The 23,922-nt window shown below is 39.8% G+C and overlaps 1 protein-coding gene across 1 annotated transcript; it reads right to left on the bottom strand.

Moving 5' to 3' along the window:
- Window positions 1-1,022: 1,022 nt before the first annotated feature.
- LOC104881102 (uncharacterized) lies at window positions 1,023-13,546 on the bottom strand. Its single transcript, XM_010660010.1, has 3 exons — window positions 12,999-13,546; window positions 1,542-1,872; window positions 1,023-1,424 (listed from the first exon to the last, which is right to left on the bottom strand). Exons 1-3 carry the CDS (start codon window positions 13,544-13,546, stop codon window positions 1,023-1,025), a joined length of 1,281 nt encoding a protein of 426 aa, XP_010658312.1.
- Window positions 13,547-23,922: the final 10,376 nt, after the last annotated feature.

Genomic DNA, 23,922 nt, shown 5'->3' with positions numbered 1-23,922 from the left:
GATCTCACATGACCAATACTAAAGACTAGCATCCATCCAACATAGCCATGGCGACTCCTCTGAAATCGTGTGAAAGCTCCCACTGAGGCTCTGTGATAATCATCAATGTCCTCCGACAATCACCTCACCCTATCGTCATATGCCACTCACCATCATCTCATAAAAAACACCATCTCTAATCACCCTGGCTCCCTGAAGTCATGTGTAATGACTCAAATCCAGATGCTCAATGACGTCTCCTCTACCTCAACAACATCGTCAAGCAATCAAGTCACTCTCTCATCATGATCCATCTATCATTGTGTAGAGCACACCTCAGGTCAAACCATCTCGGACACTACCAGGTCAGATCAAGGAAATGACGGAAAGAATAGGCAATGGTACTATAATATACGAAGGCGAATAAGAATGGTAAAGGTCGTATAACGGTACTAAGGGGTGGTGTCATGTCAAGCTCAAAATGGGTAGGTCATCAAGTCTAAAAAGTCAAGGTATGGATATGGTGCTGCTCTAATCAGAGGATGAAACGAGTCATAGTCTCAAACTCTCTAGGTCGATCTCATGATCCCAAGTCAATAGGCTCAATATCCTCCATGATAGGTCAGGCCCAAGTGATCATGATGCCAAAATGAAAATATGTCTCATATCAAAAGCATAGCAGACATCAACAGAAAATATGTAAAACGTACTCATGAGAAAAGAGAATAACACATACTCAAAAAATAAAAAGATCATGTCACTGAATGAACCAAATGAGTACATCATGTGTGAAGCGATAAAGGACTACAAACGACTAGAAAAACAACGACTCTGAACCAAACTGAACTCAACAAAGCCACTCTAATGAACTAAAAACTGGACTCGATAGAACGGGAACGGCTCTGATGACGACCATAATCAAAATGAAAGGTGCTCTGAGCTAGATCGCTGCAAAATGATGTACCCATGTCGACAGAACCAAGTCCTCAGCCCGAAATGTCCCAAAATACCATGCCATCAATACCCTCAATATGTAAATCAATCTACTGAAGACCAGGAGGAGGAGGAATTGCATGTGTAGAATGTGCAGGCAGAGGATTGGTGGTCACACTTGGCCCAGCCAAGTCAACCAACCCTGAATCAATCAAGTCATGTACCGCATGATAGAGCGCCGAACAACGCTCAGTATCATGCCCCTGAATCTGATGATATAAGCAGTGATCCTGTGAGCGAAAATGATGAGGAATAGAATGTGGCAAAGGGCGTGGTGCCAAATGAACAATCAATCCCGCGCCTCTGAGCTTCTCAAAAGCTCTAGTCAAAGTCATACCCAATGGAGTAAACTGTCTCACAGGCCTCTGTGCATATGGTCTAGATGGCGGGTAAGTAGCGGCTCTCGGATGTGGTGGTCGTGGCTGCATGCTGGTCTGAGCAATGTAAGGCTCCTGAATATAAATCGGCTGATACTAATACTACGGATGAGATAAATGAGCTCTGACTATAGGAGGCCTGTAAGGTGAGTGATACGCAGGCCTCTGGTGCTGATAGCTAATAGCACCAACCTCTCCAAATCTGGTAGATGATTCACTCGGCTTCTTCCCCTTACTGTCAGGGGAAGTAGTAGTATTTGTCCATAATCCTTGAGCAATAGCCTCCTCAACACTAAAAGCTGCATGAACTAGACTCCTAAGATCCTGAAATGGGATGCCCATAAGATGCCTAGCGAACCTCGGCTGTAAGTTTCGAAGAACCATATCGATCTGATTCTGCTCCTTAAGCCGGTCTATCAAACCAGCCACATTTGCCCTCCAACGAGTGACAAAGGAAGAAATAGACTCATCTGGCCTCTGTCTGGTGGCCTCCAACTCTCGTCTAGATACATCAATGTCAGCGCTGAAAGCGAACTGAGTCAAGAACTCATGAGTCACATGATTCGTGCCCAATTGGTGTCTCAGCTGATTCGTGTCCAGCTGGTGCTCCCTGATTGAGGAAGTGATCAACAAAATTTATACCTATAACACCATACACTAGGGTAGCAAATACAAAGCTACTATAGTATAGTGGCTCTAAGGATCGTTCACTGGGAATGATTTGCAAGCAATCAAGGATACCAATTCCAAGTGAATTGGTTTTGTTTCATTTCACGGTTAGTTTAAGAAATAAAACACAAACTTTGATTGGTAAAGGTTGAGATTTAAACTAACTAACTTAACAGAAGTTTGGAATAATTTAGGAAGAAAAGCATTCCTTGGAGATTTAGGTTCACTGGGGTGGTTCCTCATGCAAAAGACATAGCTCCGGTCAGATGGTTCATTTCCTCGCATTAGAGATTCAACTTAGAGTCAAGTCTCTAACCGGTGATGTACAGAGACTCCTTCAATTAGATTTCACTTTAATTCTCTCACTGATGCAACTTGCAATGGTTCATGCCTCTCACGAGCACTTACCATTCAAGGTGATCTTTAACCTTGGACTTCCCTTCACAAACTCGCAAGAGATAACTAATGGATGCCTCCTAAGAGTCCAAAAGCTTACCAAGTGTTGGTAATTCCAGAAAATCCTACCTTGAAGTCACCTACCAGAGGCTCGCAAGGGGTAAACTAGTGCATTTCCACGGTTGGAAATCACTTGCCTTACCAAGTGTTGGCCTAGGTGACTCCAAGGTGTTTTAAGTTAACTAAAAACATTGAAATCACTAAAGGATTTCACTTCCTCTTCATTACTAGCTAAAACCACAAAGCTTTGCATTCTTGCACTTGGAACCTTCCCCGGCAACCTTAGCTCCAAGGAATTGGAGGTTTAGTTACTCATTCTCTGGGGAAAACTCCTCAGAGAATTCATAACTTAGAAATAAAATGAAAATACAAAGTGAGAAGGTAAGGCAGTAGAAAGAAAAGACCTTTACTTCCTTACCAAATTTTTACAGAAGAAACTCCTCCCCGAGAACAGGCTCCCGAGAGGTATTTATATTAAAGCAATATAAAACTAATTCTTACACTGATATTTGGTCTTTTTACTAACTTAAAAACTAAGGAATCATGTAATTGGTGGTTTACAAGGAGTATTTTGGGATTTAGACAACAAAAATCTAATGGAAAATATCTCCCAATGTCGGTAGCAAGCTTCGGGAGGCTTCAGGAGCCATTTCGCAGGAGAAAAGTGGTGCCTGCGAAATTTCGCAGACACCCAAGAGGGCTGCGAAATTATTTCGCAAGACCAAGCTATCTTCACCAGGCTGCAAAGTTGGCTTCCATCTTGAAGTTTCCAGCTCCCTTCTCGCGGCATGGTTCGTGCATCGTCAGAAGAAGAAACACCTTACTGTACAAAAGTGTTGCGAAATTCTCGCAACAAAAGGTTGATTCCGCAGCACTTCAGAGTGACTGGCTTGTAATGGCTGCAACTTCTTCGTTTCAACTCCAAATCGCGCACCGTTTGAAGCATTGGATTGTTGACTTCCTGAGCTTTGAAATGGTATATAGCTTGCATCATTTAGACTTCAGAAAGTGCTCCAAAAGTGGCTGCTACGACTGTCATCAAGAATATGCTCCATGGCAGATTCTCTTTGCTTTTTCTCCTTGCAATCCGGATTCACTCTTGGCAATTGAATTCTAAGCTTTGCCCAAGATTCCTCATAGCTCTCCTCATTCTTGACTTGCTTTGGTGATCACAATACTAACAAAAACACCAAAACTTGCACAAAGTGATCAAAATTGCTTTAAAGGATCCTTAACATGCCAATTGAGTTAAAAGGCCTAAACTACTACTCAAAAGTGATAAAAAGGATTAATTAAAGGCTATCAAATAGCACTTTTTGAGTAGTAATCACTCCCCCCAACCGACATATTGCTAGTCCCTTAGCAATATAGGAGAGAAAAATGAAAATAAATAGCAAACTAATCTAAAATTTACAACATCATGCTGAAAGGAAATAATTCTCAAGTGGCATGATGATCTAATTCTCACATGAATCATTGAAGAAATACAAACCCAAATCTCAACAAGAGTCATAACAAACTATGCTAAACACTGTCAATCAAGGGAGTGCATTATGCAAACTGAAGTTTTAAAATCATTTCACTTTCTAAGAACTAAACTTCAATCTTCCACAAAAATCTATGTGTATTGGTTCTTTAGCTTCCGAGAATAAAATGCTACTAATCTCACCCCCCAACCTATCTCTTTTCAACACTTTAGCAAACTGACCAAAATCAATAAGAAAAGAACACACTTTCATCTTTTTTTTTTTTTTTTTTTTTTTTTTTTTTCAAGGTAGCTTTATGGGGTACTCTTTCTGACTTGTCCATGTAATGGGGGTCCATCGATGACTCCCAACCAATTAAGGTTTAGGGCACCAAGTTTTAAGGATCTTTCAACCACTAACTCCTCGGATTTTTCCCCGGACTTTTAAGAATGAATTTCTAATACCCAAGCATCTACCATATGCTAACTCTACCTATTCACCCTTGTAACGAGCATTGAGGTCAGTGACTCCCAACCAATTAAGGCTTAGGGCACCAGGCTTTAAAGGCTTTCACCATATACCCCTCAGACCTTGCTCGGGTTTCAAGGCAAGCAAACAACTTTCTTTATTTCAAAGGCTCATTGGCCTTTTGCAGGGTGTTTCAATTTTTATCAAATGAGGTCAAATATACCAAGTCCCAAAATTATACTAAGTCAAGAAGGAAATAGCTTTTCATCTTATAATCGGAAACTAATGTGCATAGTGTGTGGATAGCTTAAAGTGGAAGAACTAACTTCAATTACAGTAGAAGTTTCAACAATTGAACTACTTTAGTAAGCATAATCCATACTCTAAGTTAAGTGAAAAACAACAGTTCAATTTCTCTTGGTTTAATTTTGAAAATTTTTCCTCAAAATTCATGGAGAATAGAGTAACACTAGTAAAAAGTAAAATCTACAACTAATTAACCAATAATTGCAATACCAAAAAGGTTTAGACTACTTCCTTCCTCATACCCCCCAACCGAACTGAGCATTGTCCTCAATGTGATTTGAGTGACTGTAATAAAAGGGAGGAAGTGGTACCTCCATGCTGATATCAAATTCGAATATTGATTGGGGAAAACCACATGTTTCAAAAAGAATAGAATATGTGAGAAAAGGAAATAAGGAGAATTTAATGCTAACTTTTAACAAGAAATAGTCAACTTGTATTACTTTGAGTTCATTTAATTACAATGCTAAAAACAAGTAACACAAGGGATCCCATATATATACCAAAATACTGGGATTTCATTTCAACTAAAACAAAACAAACATGCATAAAAACATAAATAGCAAATATATATAATGTCTGATGAGTGGGGTGATGGTGCTAAGCAGAAGGATCTGCCTCCTCAGTAGGTGGATCAGCTGAGGCTTCGGGCTCTGGAGCTTGAGACTCTGAAGGCTGAGAGTGTGGCTCTGGTGGAGTAGGAATGGAGGGCTCTACAGCTTGTGGCAGATCGAAATGGACTTGAAGCTGCCTTAGGATGGCAGCTTGTTGAGCCTGAGAGGCTAACATCTGCTCCTGGCATGCTTTGATGGCTGCCAATTCCTGAGCAAGATTGCTCTGGGAAGCTGTAAGAGTCTCCAATGCACGGCACAGCTCTCGATATTCGGATATAGGGATGGCCATCCTCGGCTCAGCTGATGTGGATGGCTGTGATGGAGCAGGTGTAGCTGGTGGAGCTCGAGGGATGGCAGGAGTAGCAAGTGTTATACCTTCAGGTGGATGTCTTGGGGAGGCTCTCCTTGCTGCTGGCTGAGGCTGCCCAGGCTGATCAATTTTGTAGGCCGTCATATTATTCCATTTATCAAGGGTAAATGGTTCACGGCATATTCTCTTTCTTTCCTGCTGAGGCTCAGAGGGGTATCCGAGATGCTCCAAAACTTGGCATAGCAGCCGTGGGAAGAGGAGTGGAATGCAATCTGCTCTTTGAAGCTTCTTCTTGTGAACCTTTTCCTCAAAGTATAAAAGGGCTGCCATGATCAGATGGTGAGGCCCAAAGAAGAATCCTTCAGACATCTTGTATAGAGCTTCCAAGAGAACTCCCCTTCTTTGGGTCCAATGCTGCAGGGGATAGATATTATGCCTCAAAAAGGCATCAATCAAAAACATCACTGGAGGTAGCTCCCCCCTCAACAGGTGTGACCGATTTGCAGCTCCTCTGGACAGGGTGCTAACCATCTCTAACTCAGTTGGATTTGTCCAAGCTTTAAAATTGTCGAATTGGGTTGGCTCAAAAGGAATTTGCAGAGCTTCAGCAATGTGTCTTGCTCCCAAAATACCATGCCTTCCATCAATTATGAAATGGATCAGAGTTGGATTTCTTACTTCTTTGGTTGTCATGGTCTGGTAGAAGTCCGTGACTACCCGGGGATAGAAAAAATCCCTTGGAGCTAGCAGATGCTCCATATGATATCTCCTCAGCAGTTGGAAGGATTGGGCAAGCTCTGGCCTCACTCTGAATGCTGCTAAGTCGAAGCTCAATTCAGAATGGAATGCCCGTGTTCGACAATCCAAGTTTCCTTCGATTGGGGGCTGGGGGAGCAATGGCCTTCGGATCACTTCTTCCAGAGGTGCTTCAGCTGCAATTTGGGGCTCTGGAATTGGCGCTGGAGGCTCCTGAGCTTTTTCTTGGGGTGCCGGAGATGGTACCGGCGATGAAATTGGAGTTGCTTCAGGTGAGGGAATTGGCGAGGGAACCGGTGACGGCACTGGAGTTTGAACCGGTGAAGGATTTGGTGAAGATACCGGAGATTGAACCGGTGTTAGCTTTGGGGATTTCTCAGGGGATTGCTCAGTCAAATCAATTGGTTCAGAGCTCTCAACCCTGGGCTTCTTCTTCAATGGCTGACCACCTGATCTTGTTAAATATCGCCTTGCCGGCGGCTTTGGTGGCGTCGGCTTCACTGGAGGAGGATTTGGTCTCGACGGCGAAGGCTTTGGAGCAGGTTCTGGAACAGAACCTGGACTTGGCTCCTTTCGCAGACTCCTTTTGCGGCTTGAAGGGGATGAAGATTTTGCTCCTCGCGTTCGTGCCATTTCGGGCTATCGATCTTTGGCCGGCGCTGCTAAACGGAGAAGATGACCGGAAAAGCGAACGGCGTGGCTTGGTGAAGAAGACGAAGGGGCTGCGAGAATGGTGCTCTGATTTTTGAAACCCTTTTCGCAGCACTTTTGACCGGTATAAATAGGAAAAACGGAAGCCCAGGGGTCAGATTACGTTTCGCAACAAAACGCCAATTTCGCAGCAACTTGCCATTTTCGCAGCAACTTCGCAGTGAGTTTCGCAGCTGCGAAATTGATGTCACTGTGCTGCGAAGTGGCACTCGTGTGCCAAATCCACTTTCGCAATTGCGAAATGCCCTGCGGAAAGGGACTTTTGGTGCGAAATCAGGCTTTACCACTTCGCAATGAGTTTCGCAGCTGCGAAATGGATGCTACTGTTCTGCTAAGTGGCACTCGTGTGCCAAATTCACTTTCGCAATTGCGAAACACACTCGCAGAGGCTTCTACAGTGCTGCGGAATGGTTTGGCAACAAAATGCTCATTTCGCAGAGGTTTCCTTCACTCTGCGAAATTTCGCAGAGCTCTGTTTTTCCCCTGTTTTTGCTCTATTTCGGCTCCAATTTCGGCCCGATTTTTTTCTTTTCAATTTCCTTGAAATTTCTTCCACCTGGGATCATTTAAAACGATTAAAACACACCTAAAAACATGATTTAAGATCAAAAACTAAAATCAAAAGCATGGAAACAACTTGAAAATTTACAAAATTTACAAAAATTTTGGACTGTGGTTAAACCACGTCCAGCAAACCCATTTTCCTTAGGCTTTTTGAGGTTCAAGGAGGTTGATTGCCTCCTTTTCTGATTTGAATGACTCCATGAACGGCTTAAGACGATATCCATTGACTCTAAAGCTGTCCTTGCCATTTGAATTCAATAAGTCCACCATTCCATTGGAATATACTCGGTGAATAACAAATGGACCAATCCACCTTGACTTGAGCTTCCCAGGAAAGATATGGAGTCTTGTGTCATACATCAGAACTTTTTGCCCTTCCTGATTCAGTTTGCCCGGATCCCATTTGAAGCTTGCATCCTTCACTTGAGACTTGGTTTGAGATGAAGATATTACGACAGGACATTGATTATTTTCTTCAAGATATGTATATTTCAGCTCCACAGGTAAAGGCTTCAGATTGAATTTTGGAATTTCTTTTTCAGCGGCTGCCTCCTCTTCTTCATTGAACAAAGGTAGAATTTCTTCTATCTTTCTCCAACTTTGTAGAGTAGCAAGCCCAATAGGCGATTCAGAAAAACCTTCCTCAATATCCACAAGACTTTCACTCAACTTGTCTTGCATATGCTGATTGCAGTGCTCCTCCACCAAAGTATCAATTATACATAGCTCTTCTGGTCCTTCTTCTTCTTCTGGAGTGATTTGCTTTTTAGACATATAGAAAATATTTAGATCCAGTGTCATATTACCAAAAGTGAGTTGCATAAGCCCATTTCTACAGTTGATGATTGCATTTGAAGTTGCAAGAAATGGCCTTCCAAGGATGATAGGAACTAAATTAGCTTCCTTCACAGTTGGATCAGTATCAAGAACAACAAAATCTACAGGATAGTAGAAATTATCCACTTGAACCAATACATCCTCAATTACTCCTCTTGGAATTTTCACTGATCTATCTGCCAAAGATAAAGTGATTGATGTTGGCTTCAACTCTCCAAGGCCCAGTTGCTTGTAGACAGAGTATGGAAGCAAATTCACACTTGCTCCCAAGTCTAGCAAGGCTTTCTCCACTACCTTTCCTCCAATCATGACTGAAATGGTAGGACTTCCAGGGTCTTTGTACTTCAAAGGAGACTTACACTGTAAGATTGCACTTACTTGCTCAGTCAAGAAGGCTTTCTTGTTTACAGTCAACCCTCTCTTGATAGTACACAAGTCCTTTAGGAATTTTGCATACGTTGGAACTTGTTTGATCATATCCAGCAGTGGAATATTAACTTTCACTTGCCTCAATACTTCCAGGATTTCAGCTGCATTTCTAACCCCCTTTTTCCCATGTAATGCTTGAGGAAAAGGTGGAGAAGTTGATTTCTTCAGCATTTCTTCCTTCAAAAACTCCTTCTCTGGAATTGCTTTGATTGTTGAATCAGATTCCTTCTTTTCTTCACTGATCTCACTCTCTTTATCTTCCATTTCCTCCCCTTTCTTTATCTCTTCTTCTTTCTCAACATGTGGCTTAGGTGTTGGCTGCTCAATTTTCTTACCACTCCTTAGAGTGATCAAGGCTTTGACATCTTTCACCTGTGATGATTCTCCCTCAAGGCTTTCTACTTCATGGACACCTTTGGGATTTTGGTTAGGTTGAGAAGGAAATCTTCCCTTTTCTTGCAGTGTATTCAAATTTGTAAGCCTGGAGATTGAATATTGGATGTTATCAAATTTTTGATTCATATCATTTTGCATTCCATCCATTCTTTTGTTCAACATACTCTCCATTCTATCCATTCTTTGATCAACTCTGTCCATTCTTTGATCCACTCGAGCATTGGTGGCTTCTTGCTTTCCCACAAAATCTCCCACTACCTTGCTGAGATTAGCTATTATTTGTTCAATACTTGAAGATTGCTGAGATGGTGGATCCGGCTGTTGGTATTGAGTTGCTCTGGCCTTCCATGAGAAATTTGGATGATTCCTCCAACTTGAATTGTAGGTATTTCCATAAGGAGCATTGTTATTAGGCCTGAATTGTCCAACAACATTTGCTTGATCTCTATACATTTCCCTTTCAGCTGAAATTGCAGGGCACTCCTCCACCAAATGTTCAAATGATTGACAATTGGGACACAGCTTCACTTGCACTGGTGCTTCAGCAACAGCTTGCACTTCATGCATTCTTTTCAGCTCCAGCTCCTCCAATCTTCTTGTCATAGCTGCCAACTTTGCTTTCATGTCATCATCTTCTTTCAAATTATACATCCCAGCTTTTGCATTATAAGCATTCAACTGAGACTTCATCTTTCCCACTTCTCCTTTGGTCGGTTCATCCCATCCCCTTGAAACATCAGCTACATAGCTCAAGAAATCCATAGCTTCCTCTGGATTTTTGCTCATGAAATCTCCTCCACACATTGTCTCGAGGAGTTGCTTCATTGAGGAGGACATACCATCATAAAAATAGCTCACCAATAGCCAAGTATCAAAGCCATGGTGAGGACAAGCATTTATAGCTTCCATGTATCTCTCCCAACACTCATAGAATTTCTCATTCTCTTTAGCTGAGAAGTTTGAAATTTGCCTTTTCAAGCCATTTGTTCTATGAGTAGGAAAAAATTTCTTGAGGAACTCAGCTTGTAAATCAGTCCAAGAGCGGATACTCCTTGGCCTTAAAGAATTAAGCCAAATTTTGGCCTTATCCTTTAAAGTAAAAGGAAATAACTTAAGCCTCATCAAGTCAATTGAAGCTCCTCCCTCTTGGAATGTATTACAAACATCTTCAAATTCCTTGATGTGTGCATACGGATTCTCACTTTCCATCCCATGGAAAGTTGGTAGAAGTGGAACAAGATATGGTCTGATCACTAGCTGCTCTGTAGGGGGCACTATACATGATGGTGCACTCATACGAGGTGGATGCATACGGTCCCTCATTGATCTGAATTCATTGAGATTGTCTTGACGACCTTGGTGACTATGCTGATCTTCAGGTGCAGCCTCCATGATATTCAAGATTACTTCAAATTCTCCTTTCTGAGGTGTATCACACTTAACAAGCCTACCTCCAATGTCTCGTATCCACTTTGGCATACACAACTAGTATTCAGCTGCAACTAAAAAAATGAAAACAGAGGACACAAAAACAGAGGACTACAACAGCAAAATTAAACTAGACTAAATTTAAAAAGATAAACTTAGATTATAAATTAACTAAGAAAGAATGAAAATTAGTAAAGTGAAAGAAACTTTACCAACTTGTGATGAAAATCACAAGTGCTCAAAAAATGGTATCACAATGAACTTGACACTCATTCCCCGGCAGCGGCGCCATTTGATTCGTGCCCAATTGGTGTCTCAGCTGATTCGTGTCCAGCTGGTGCTCCCTGATTGAGGAAGTGATCAACAAAATTTATACCTATAACACCATACACTAGGGTAGCAAATACAAAGCTACTATAGTATAGTGGCTCTAAGGATCGTTCACTGGGAATGATTTGCAAGCAATCAAGGATACCAATTCCAAGTGAATTGGTTTTGTTTCATTTCACGGTTAGTTTAAGAAATAAAACACAAACTTTGATTGGTAAAGGTTGAGATTTAAACTAACTAACTTAACAGAAGTTTGGAATAATTTAGGAAGAAAAGCATTCCTTGGAGATTTAGGTTCACTGGGGTGGTTCCTCATGCAAAAGACATAGCTCCGGTCAGATGGTTCATTTCCTCGCATTAGAGATTCAACTTAGAGTCAAGTCTCTAACCGGTGATGTACAGAGACTCCTTCAATTAGATTTCACTTTAATTCTCTCACTGATGCAACTTGCAATGGTTCATGCCTCTCACGAGCACTTACCATTCAAGGTGATCTTTAACCTTGGACTTCCCTTCACAAACTCGCAAGAGATAACTAATGGATGCCTCCTAAGAGTCCAAAATCTTACCAAGTGTTGGTAATTCCAGAAAATCCTACCTTGAAGTCACCTACCAGAGGCTCGCAAGGGGTAAACTAGTGCATTTCCACGGTTGGAAATCACTTGCCTTACCAAGTGTTGGCCTAGGTGACTCCAAGGTGTTTTAAGTTAACTAAAAACATTGAAATCACTAAAGGATTTCACTTCCTCTTCATTACTAGCTAAAACCACAAAGCTTTGCATTCTTGCACTTGGAACCTTCCCCGGCAACCTTAGCTCCAAGGAATTGGAGGTTTAGTTACTCATTCTCTGGGGAAAACTCCTCAGAGAATTCATAACTTAGAAATAAAATGAAAATACAAAGTGAGAAGGTAAGGCAGTAGAAAGAAAAGACCTTTACTTCCTTACCAAATTTTTACAGAAGAAACTCCTCCCCGAGAACAGGCTCCCGAGAGGTATTTATATTAAAGCAATATAAAACTAATTCTTACACTGATATTTGGTCTTTTTACTAACTTAAAAACTAAGGAATCATGTAATTGGTGGTTTACAAGGAGTATTTTGGGATTTAGACAACAAAAATCTAATGGAAAATATCTCCCAATGTCGGTAGCAAGCTTCGGGAGGCTTCAGGAGCCATTTCGCAGGAGAAAAGTGGTGCCTGCGAAATTTCGCAGACACCCAAGAGGGCTGCGAAATTATTTCGCAAGACCAAGCTATCTTCACCAGGCTGCAAAGTTGGCTTCCATCTTGAAGTTTCCAGCTCCCTTCTCGCGGCATGGTTCGTGCATCGTCAGAAGAAGAAACACCTTACTGTACAAAAGTGTTGCGAAATTCTCGCAACAAAAGGTTGATTCCGCAGCACTTCAGAGTGACTGGCTTGTAATGGCTGCAACTTCTTCGTTTCAACTCCAAATCGCGCACCGTTTGAAGCATTGGATTGTTGACTTCCTGAGCTTTGAAATGGTATATAGCTTGCATCATTTAGACTTCAGAAAGTGCTCCAAAAGTGGCTGCTACGACTGTCATCAAGAATATGCTCCATGGCAGATTCTCTTTGCTTTTTCTCCTTGCAATCCGGATTCACTCTTGGCAATTGAATTCTAAGCTTTGCCCAAGATTCCTCATAGCTCTCCTCATTCTTGACTTGCTTTGGTGATCACAATACTAACAAAAACACCAAAACTTGCACAAAGTGATCAAAATTGCTTTAAAGGATCCTTAACATGCCAATTGAGTTAAAAGGCCTAAACTACTACTCAAAAGTGATAAAAAGGATTAATTAAAGGCTATCAAATAGCACTTTTTGAGTAGTAATCATCACATCCTCCCAGGTGCGAAGTCTCGAATGCTCAACCAAAGCAAACCACCTCTGAGCTGCTCCACTAAGTGACATAGGGAAGAGGGCCACCAACTGCATATCATCTATACCATGTGCTCTCATGACTGTGTTGTATAGTCTCAAGTGGATCTTGGGACAACCAATCCCACTGTAACGCTCAATGTCTAGCATGCGAAACTTGGCGGGTAAACTAGCCGCCGGTATGCCATCTCTGTCATCCCAAGTCAAACCTCCATCCTGCAATCTGATCTGTCTCATCATGGACTTAAGCTTCTCAACGTTGGCCTCCTGCTCGGCTAATCGAGTATCCTTAATAGTAGGAACCATGGGAGGTGACACTATGACAGCAGGTGGTGGAGCAGTCTCACAATGATCTGATAAATGGAATGGAACGCCATGTGAAGTCCCAGGTGGAAAAACCTGCGCTGTCTGGGGTACATGGGGAACTGTATCGTTAGTGCTGATGCCGACTGGATGATGATCCTGGCGAGAACTCTCTATCTGATCCAAACGTCTACTAACCCCTGCCATGAACTCCTGAATAGAAGCAAGTGTGGAAGCTAACTCATCTGACATCTCGACCGAACTGTCTGAACCCTGATGTGAATCTGCTCTGATCAATCGACCTCCAACTCTCCTCCAAGGATGTAACTCCAGACTCAATCAACTCCTAAAACGACTCCCTACAATGCAAACAAAATGGATGAAGGACACAAAATAGAACTCTAAAAGACAACAATACAACATGCGAGCACATGGTCCTGAGGTGGCAATCCAAAATCCGGATGTATGATGAGAACTCCGGAGTCATAAAGGTGTCCACTGTGAGATGGCTACAAATGTGACTAGAGAATTCTCATCAATAATCCAAAGAGGTGTGAGAAATACACTATCACAGGATCGATACTCCATCTACAACCACATATCCTCAACTCAATCTTCGACTCAAGCTCCATAAGAATGAATATCACCCGAAACAAAGTAACTGAATGAATAGGAGAGACAAAGAATGTACCTGAATGATGATCTGACTTATTTCATGGGAAACAAATGTTAGCGATTAAACACAGAATAATCGTGTGTGTATTATAGAATAGTGCAAATTAATCACATATAACAATCAAATAAATCAATCCACCAATTAATCAATCATAAAATCACATATGTGGGGCCCCCACCAAAGCTCAATTGATCTTGCATGAATTAATCTCACAAATTTCATTATTTTGGGATTATGAAAATTGCATTCACGCTTATATAAAATCAAGAGAAAAAGAAGATTACTTGAAAACCAGAGTGGAATTAAAAACTACTCAAGAGAAAACAGGATTTTTGAAGTTTATTTGAAAATTGGAATATTGGAAATTAAATTTAAGAATTGGAATTTTGGAAATTAAATGAAGGTGGAAATTGGAAATTAAATTCGGAAGTCAGAAAATTGGAATCATTTGAAGAAGGAATTTTTGAACTAAATAAATAGAATAATGATAATGGTGAAAATAATAATGATTAAGTGAACACTAAAGAAAAGGGAATTTTGGAAATTTAATTTGGGAATCGTGATTTTGATGAATTATTTAAAGATCGAATTTTAAAAAATAAACAAGTAAATGAATAAAATAATGATGATCAAATAAATTGATTTAAAAAAACAAAGTTTCGGAAATTAGAATTAGATTTAGAAATTAGAATTTGGAAAGGTCATTTAAAGATTGAATTTTAAAGATAAATGAATAGATAAATAAACAAGATAATGATGATTAGATAAATCGATGTGAAAATTAAGAATTCGGAATTTGGAAATTAAATTTAGAAATCAGAATTTTGAAAGGTTATTTAAAGATTGAATTTTAAAGATAAAAGAATAAATAAATAAATAAATAATGATTAGAAAAATTGATGTGAACATTAAAATTTCGAAAATCGGAATTAAATTTAGAAATCGGAATTTTGAAAGATTATTTAAAAACTGAAATTTTAAAGATAAATGAATAAATAAATAAATAAATAATGATTAAATAAATTAGTGTGAGAATTAAAATTTCAAAAATTGGAATTAAAATTTATTGAGGAATTAATGCTTTTAGGAAGATAAATCATGCAAATTGAAAACAAAGGGGCTAACTTGAGGTGGGTATGGGCTAACTTAAGGTGGGTGAACAAATCAAGAGGCCTTTCATCAACACATACAGGCCTGGGCTCCAACTCAAGCCCAAAACCGTCACCAAGAGCTTGGGTCTGGGCTCCAACTTAAACCCAAGTTCAAAGCCAACATGGGCAAGCCCAAGGCATCATCTTAACATCAACTTGGATCAGGTGCTTTAACTTAAACCCAAATTCAAGGCCCATATGGGCAAGCCCAAAACGCATTTCTATCACAAACCTGGGCTTGGGCTCAAACTCAAGCTCATATCCACTAGCATAATCACATGAGGCTTTTCATCATCAAGTTTGGACTTGGGCTTCATCTCAAGCCCATATCCGTTAGCATGAGTCCCATGCACGTGGATGGGTGAATTGGAGGAGCTTTGGACAGCCATGCATGAGGCAAGATTAGGCTACGGGTTGGTGGAGTGGGTGTATGCATGGAGGTATAAGATATGGGTATGGTTGTGGTGTATAGAGAGATAGGTGGTGATGGGGAAAATGGGTAAATGGGAGATGGTTATGCATGGGGGGGGTGATGATAAACATGAGGGCATGGAGGATGGATGTGGAGAATAGCTACGGGTAGTAATGAGGAATAAATGCAGTGGTTGAAATGGCCATGCATGGGTGGAAGAAAATGGGTTTTGTGGTGAAATGGGTATGACGTAGCTATGCGTGTGAAATGAGTTTTTTTTTTTTTTTTGCGCATACTCTGATCAATAATGACTAATCTCCATGAAATACATAGCCAAATGAATAAACTCTCCCCATGTACTGATGTAACACGAATCCTCACTAACAAGACGACCTCTCAAAATAAGACCTCTGAACCATTGCTCATAAGGCGAACGGGGGGAAGAACGTGACAATCCTCCATGTAATGATGTGTGAGAAACCACCACTCAAGGTGGAACAAAGATAATGTCGAGTAAGAAATGATCTGAGAAAAGACAAAGAACGAATATCACAAGTGGTGATATGTGATATCGGAAAATAGTGATGAAATGATGACCAAGTGGAAGATATCACAATGAAGAGTGAGGAATGAGACCCGAATATGTATATCAGGTCTGGAACTCATGACGTATCCAAACATAGCATGCAAGCACTACAGGGTCCCCAACCCGGTGTAATAGGTAAATGAAGTGACGAAAGAAAATGCTATGATGCTCATGCGAGACTCAAAGGGCTAGCAACGGGTAACTCTATATGCGAGGGTGATAAAGTAAATAGGCTCCTGAAATGATGGCCACCCATCCTTTGACCACAACCTCAAACAACGTGCTTTCAAGATCTCACATGGTCAATACTAAAGACTAGCATCCATCCAACATAGTCATGGCGACTCCTCTGAAATCGTGTTAAAGCTCCCACTGATGTTCTATGATAACCATCAATGTCCTCTGAAAATCAACTCACTCCATCATCATAAGTCACTCACCATCACCTCATAATATCACCATCTCTAATCATCCCGACTCTCTGAAGTCATGTGTAACAACTCAAATCTGGATGCCCTAAGACAACCCCTCTACCTCAACAACATCCTCAAGCAGTCAAACCACTCTCTCATCGTGATCCATCTATCATCATGCAAAGCTCACCTCAGGTCTAACCATCTCGGACTCTACCCGGTCAGATCAAGGAAATAAGGGAAAGAATAGGCAATGGTACTATAATATACGAAGGCGAATAAGAATGGTAAAGGTCGTATAACGGTACCAAGGGGTGGTGTCATGTCAAGCTCAAAATGGGTAGGTCATCAAGTCTAAAAAGTCAAGGTATGGATATGGTGCTGCTCTAATCAGAGGATGAAACGAGTCATAGTCTCAAACTCTCTAGGTCGATCTCATGATCCCAAGTCAATAGGCTCAATATCCTCCATGATAGGTCAGGCCCAAGTGATCAATGATGCCAAAGTGAAAATATGTCTCATATCGAAAGCATAGCACACATCAACACAAAATATGTAAAACATACTTATGAGAAAAGAGAATAACACATACTCAAATAAAAAGATCATGTCACTGAATGAACCAAATGAGTACATCATGTGTGAAGCGATAAAGGACTACAAACGACTAGAAAAACAACGACTTTGAACCAAACTAGACTCGACAAAGCAACTCTAATGAACTAAACATTGGACCCGACAGAACGGGAACGACTCTGATGACGACCATAATCAAAATGAAAGGTGCTCTGAGCTAGACCGCTGCAAAATGATGTACCATGTCAACTAAAACAAGTCCCCAACCTGAGATGTCCCAAAATACCATGCGACCATCAATACCATCAACACCCAAATCAATATACTGAAGACTAGGAGGAGGAGGAGGAACTGCATGTGTAGAATGTGTAGGCAGAGGATTGGTGGTCACACTTGGCCCAGCCAAGTTGACCAACCCTGAATCAATCAAGTCCTGTATCGCATGATGGAGTGTCGAACAACGCTCAGTATCGTGCCCCTGAACCTGATGATATAAGCAATGCTCATGAGAGCGAAAATGTGGAGGAATAGGATGTGGCAAAGGGCGTGGCGCCAAAGGAACGATCAAACCACCATCTCTGAGCTTTTCAAAAGCTCTAGTCAAAGTCATGCCCAATGGAGTGAACTGTCTCGCTGGCCTCTGTGCATATGGTCTAGGTAGTGGGTGAGTGGCGGCTCTCGGATGTGATGGTCGTGGCTGCATGCTAGTCTGAGAAATGTAAGGCTCCTAAACATAATCCGGCTGATACTGATACTGTGGATAAGGGAAATGAGCCCTGACTGGAGGAGGCCTGTAAGGTGAGTGATATGCGGGCCTCTGATGCTGATAGCTAATAGCGCCAACCTCTCCAGATCTACTAAATGATCCAATCGGCTTCTTCCCCTTAATGTCAGGGGAAGGAGTAGCATATGTCCATAATCCTCGAGCTATGGCCTCCTCAACACTAAAAGTTGCCTAAACCAGACTCCTAAGATCCTGAAATGGGATGCCCACAAGACGCCTAGCGAACCTTGGCTGTAGGTTCCGAAGAACCATATCAATCTGATCCTGCTCCTTAGGCTGGTCTATCATACCAGCCACATTTTCCCTCCAACGAGTGACAAATGAAGAAATAGACTCGTCTGGCCTCTGTCTGGTGGCCTCCAACTCTCATCTGGATACATCAATATCGGCATTGAAAGCAAACTGAGTCAAGAACTCATGAGCCACATCCTCCCAGGTGCGAAGTCTCGAAGGCTCAACTAAAGCAAACCATCTCTGAACCTCTCCACTAAGCAACATAGGGAAGAGAGTCACCAATTGCGCATCATCTATCTCATGTGCTCTTATGACTGTGCTGTATAGCCTCAAATGGATCTTGGGACAACCAATCCCATTGTAACGCTCAATGTCTAGCATGCGAAACTTGGCGGGCAAGCTAGCCGCCGATATGCCATCTCTGTCATCCCAAGTCAAACCTCCGTCCTGCAATCTGATATGTCTCATCATGGACTCAAGCCTCTCAACCTTGGCCTCCTGCTTGGCTAATCTAGTATCATCAGTAGTAGTAAAAATAGGAGGCAACACTATGGCAGCAGGTGGTGGAGCAGTCTCACAATGATTTGATAGATGGAATGGAACGCCATGTGAAGTCCCAAGTGGAAGAACCTGCGCTGTCTAAGGTACATGGGGAACTGTATCGTCAATGCTAATGCCGACTGGATGATGATCCTGGCGAGAACTCTTTATCTTATCCAAACGTCTACTAACCCCCGCCATGAACTCCTGAATAGAAGCAAGTGTGGAAGCTAACTCGTCTAACATCTCGACCGAACTGTCTGAACCCTGATGTGAATCTGCTCTGATCAATCGACCTCCAACTCTCCTCCAAGGATGTAACTCCGGACTCAATCAACTCCTAAAACGACTCCCTACAATGCAAACAAAATAGATGAAGGACACAAGATAGAACTCTAAAAGACAACAATACAACATGCGAGCACATGGTCCTGAGGTGGCAATCCAAAATCCGGATGTATGATGAGAACTCCGGAGTCATAAAGGTGTCCACTGTGAGATGGCTACAAATGTGACTAGAGAATTCTCATCAATAATCCAAAGAGGTGTGAGAAATACACTATCACAGGATCGATACTCCATCTACAACCACATTCTCAACTCAATCTTCGACTCAAGCTCCATAAGAGAAGAAATAATAAGGTGATCAAGGCGAATATCGCAAAAAATGTGTGAATGTGAAAATATGTCTTTCACCTTTCCATAATAAAAATATGAGTATCGAGTCGAAAATTAAATTAATGATCAAACAAAGAATGATGTATCGAACACATGATAAGTGTATAGTGTAAAAAAAAAATCATGATCAATGAACATATCTCAAAGCATCGAGTAAGTGACAACAAAGTGAAAGAGTGTGCCAAGCCAAGAGAAGGGAGACGAAAGCCCCAAGGAGAAAAAATACTAAACTCATCGAGTGAAAAACATAATCTAAGATGACTTGACAAAGGTGATCCAACCGATACTCAAACTCATAACGATCTCTGAGCACTCTCAACTAGAGACTAGAAGAAGGAGTATTGAATCCAAATTGTGACTACAGAGGCTCTAAAGGCTCTCAGATGCACCCACGTGCGAGGAAGGAATCCTAATCAAAGGATCTATAGCTCAACCTACAAGGTCAAGGTGGCTCTAAAAGGAAATGGGTAGACTTTAAAAGATCCCTAGCAGAAGCGATCGTACCCTCCGACGGTATGCAACCCTCTGCACGCCTCCAAAAAGACGGGGCGCTTCCATGCAAGGTGGTCATCACCTCCACACATGCACTACCTCACATCCTAGGGGGCTCCTATGGTGAAACCTCTCCTAATGGCTAGCGCATCTCACAACTCTGATCACTCATCGACGATCTAAGGTGCACAGTGAGTGGTGTGGGTGCATTCGAAAATCCTATGAAACTAAAAGAAGACACACTGGCCACACAAATATCCTGAAATCTAGCTTTGGGCTATACAAGTCTTCAAAGTTCGGACTCCAATCAGCATCAATATGCCGACCACCTCCAGAATGCTCCCAAACATAGACATAGCCCATCGCTAGACCCCATTCCTAATCACTAGGTCGGTCGAAGAGCAAACAAAGCAACAAGTCTCATATCAAATACGAGATCGAGGAAAACAAGGTTTACCGAGACTAGGGACTCGGAAATAAGGGGGTAAGTGTGTGTCCTGCATAGACAAGCAACTCATGCAATCACCCGAAACAAAGTAACTATGCATGGCCAAATGAATATCACCCGAAACAAAGAATGTGTACCAAATGAATATCACTCAAAACAAAATAACGGAATGAATAGGAGAGGCAAAGAATGTACCTGAGTGATGAACCGGTTTACTTCAATGAAAAATGAATGTTAGCAATTAAACATAGAATAATCGCATGCATGTCATAGAGTGGAATAAATCAATCACGCATGACAATCAAATCAACCAATCAATCAATCAATCAATCGTAAAATCACGTATGTGGGGCCCCCACCAAAGCCCATTTATTTCGCATGAATTAGTATCACATATTCTATTATTCCAGAATTATGAAAAACTGATTCATGCTTATTAAAATCAAGAGAAGCAGAAGATTATTTGAAAACCATAATGTAATTAAAACTATTTGAGAGAAAATCGGATTTTTGAAATTTAATTGGAAAATTGGAATCTCGAAGATCACTAGAAAATTGGAGTTTTGGGAATTAAATTTAAGAATTGGAATCTTGGAAATTAAATTTGAAAGAAATTGAAAATTTAAAAAAAAATTATTTGAGAAGTAAAAACTATGAAAATTAAATTATAAAAATTGGAATCTCGGAAAAATCATTTTTGAGAATGGAATTTCGAAAAATTAAATTTCAAAAATTGAAATCTTAAAAAAAAAATTATTTTTGAGAATGGAATTTTGGAAAATTCGAATTTTGGAGAATTATTTGAAAATGAAAATTTGTTTTGGAAAATTAAACTTTGAAAAGAAAAAAAAAAAAAAATATATATATATATATATATATATATATATATATATATATATATATATATATATAAAATGGAAATGTGGGCTGCCCGTGGGTTGAAAAAAGTGGAGGAAAAAAAGTAGGAGAGAGAAAAAATTGAAAAAATATTTAAATAGTTGGTATGGTGGTGAAAATGTGTGGAGGCTATTCAAACTTATTATTTTCTCTATGGCCCAAACAATTGCAAAATATAACTTGAAGTGAGAAAGATGGGGTATATGAAGATGGCCCACTAAGAGACAAACTATGATAGTAACTAAAAAACGACAGGCATGATGAGACTCCTTATGTGATATACATGAGAATGCTAGGTGTAGGGTGCCCAACAACATGACATAAATACGTGTCGTGATCTTAAAAGACCGTGTCATGTGTAGTGAAAGGGGAAATCTAGAAGAGCATGATGAATAAGCAATAAGCACCAGAGTAGCCAGGTGAGGAAAGTGACTCTAAATGCCCAAAATGGATGATACATGGTGACCCAAAAATGCCTGGATGAGTATGCACAATGGCTCTAAATGCCAAAACTGAAAATGTGACTCTGAATGTCATACTGAACAAAGACCCTGGACATCGAACTAAACTGATAAGATGAATGATCGATCGATATGGGTGCGGTCCCGACTCAAGTTAAACACAAACTGATAGGAAAATGACCGATTGATATAGATGCGGTCCCGAAAACACAAACTGACACAGAAAATGACCAATCGATATAGTTCCGAAAACACAAACTGACATTTTACTTCTTAATCTTCTTTCATGATAGAGATGATTTTTTTATTGCATTTGGTGATATGTCTTGGGTAGAACCTTACAAAAAAGAATGAATTAAAAAATAAAATAAAATCTAATGAGTCAACTACTCATGATTTTCCAGTCCCATATTATCTGATCTTTAAAGTAGTGGTCACATGTGCTCAGTGTTTTTGGTCCACATAAAATTCGGCTTCTCCCCACCACAAAAATTAAGGCATTTAAAAGCAAATTTATTTATTAAAATATCATAGTTTCAAAATTATTTTCTTTGTAGCTCTTGTTTAAATATTGAAATTAATAATTTTGAAAATATTTTTTAAATTGTAAATTTGACAGGTGTCTTCTATAATTGCACTACGTGAATTGTACCAAAACCCAATATCTGGGGGGTCCACAAGAAGTTGTGTTGATGACGAGAATTATTGCATGTGGAAAGTGGGAGGTCTACATGCATGTGGAAGTTCATTTGCCTAATGAGAGAGTAATAATGGTGGTTTAATTAATTAATTAATTTTTAAATATGAAATTCTGCTTCTTCAACCGTCTGTCTCACAACATGACCCACAAAGGTAGATAGACTTGAACTTTTGAGTAGGAGGGATCCAAACTCCTGGCTTTTGATCCTCCACCCTTATTGTGTGTCAAAACATGGCCCCGCAGATTTTTATGAATTCAATGAAAAAACGTCTTGTCCAACAGGGCAACATCGAGGGTGGGGGTAGGGTTGAACGGGCGCTATATGGTTCATTTTAACATTTTAATCGCTTCACGAAACAAATCCTTTTAGGCTTAAGTTTTTTTTTTTTTTTTTCATTAAGCCAACGATAACATCGAATCTTTAGTAGAGAGTAACTCACTATATAAAAAGCTTCTTGAGCTAATATGAATAGAAATAAAATTATCGAGAATTATAAAGAAAACTCGATATTTTAACACACAATATTTAAACTTTATGATAAATTTCTTTAATTGTCAAATTGAATAAAATTAAACAAACTCAATTATTAGGTGATGGATAATAAATTTTTTCTATTAGCTCTATGAATGCTAGAGTCTAGAGAAGATTGGAAAATGTTGACACAAAAAGCTACTTCTCAAAGACCTTGAAGAAGCAAAAAAATTATCAAAAAGAGAAGGAAAATCTTTTTTTTGATTTAATTGATAACACCTTTTAAAACAACTAAAGTAAAAGTTATGGGTGTATTTAGTATGAATAGAAAAATGTTTTCAAATTTAAAAGTTATGTTTGCAAAAGTTTAATTGAAATTAGTTTTTTCAAATTTGTTATGAAAAAAAAAAAAGATGTTTTTAGCTATTTTTCATAGGTTTTATGCATTAAGATTAGAAAATTAAAAATATTTCAAAAATATTTATATTCGGCGTAAGAATAAATTGAGAAAATTATATTAACTTATGTTTGAGTTTTAAAATAAAATTTTATTCTTGAAAATAATTGAAAACTAATTTTTAAAATTATTTTTAAAAATGGCTATTTTTTAAACTACACGAGTCGTTTTCACTCGATGTGTGACAACATATTTATTGCCATCCAAAGGACTTGTAATATTATCACATCTTTATTGCAAGTAATAGTAAGAGATTAATTAAAATGTTTTTCTTTTCATGGAGAGACAATGGTCTTTTCATAAAAAGTTTCCTCCCTAAAATCAACGTACGCCACTTGGAAGAAAATAATAATAATGTGGGAGAATGTACCTTCACATTTGTTGTATGTGTCCAAAAAAGTGATGGGATTTTTTTTAATGGGTGTTAGGATTAGGATTAGGATTAGGATTAGGATTAGGAGGGATCCAAACTACATGGTTCTACACCTTCACATTTACCATGTGTCACAAAATGGAGCCATTTTTTTTTATTGGGTTGGAACAAACTTTATCCTCTTAAGATCACTGACAAGAGATTACATTATCAAATTCAATTGTTTGGATATGGGTCGACCGTATTTCCCTAAATATTATACCAATTTATCCTACCAG

This window comes from Vitis vinifera, chromosome 13 (assembly GCF_030704535.1).
Source record: "Vitis vinifera cultivar Pinot Noir 40024 chromosome 13, ASM3070453v1".
Lineage (NCBI taxonomy): Eukaryota > Viridiplantae > Streptophyta > Magnoliopsida > Vitales > Vitaceae > Vitis > Vitis vinifera.
This window is presented reverse-complemented; position numbering and strand designations above follow the sequence as displayed.

Excerpts from the sequence above, each read along its gene's own strand:
- LOC104881102 (XM_010660010.1), bottom strand. The coding sequence starts at position 13,546 with ATGTCAGATGAGTTAGCTTCCACACTTGCTTCTATTCAGGAGTTCATG. Across the intron at positions 1,873-12,998 it reads CTTAGTGGAGCAGCTCAGAG|CGCTGACATTGATGTATCTA; the intron begins GTGGTTTGCTTT and ends GTTCGCTTTCAG. Across the intron at positions 1,425-1,541 it reads CATCTACCAGATTTGGAGAG|GAGCCTTACATTGCTCAGAC; the intron begins GTTGGTGCTATT and ends ATTTATATTCAG.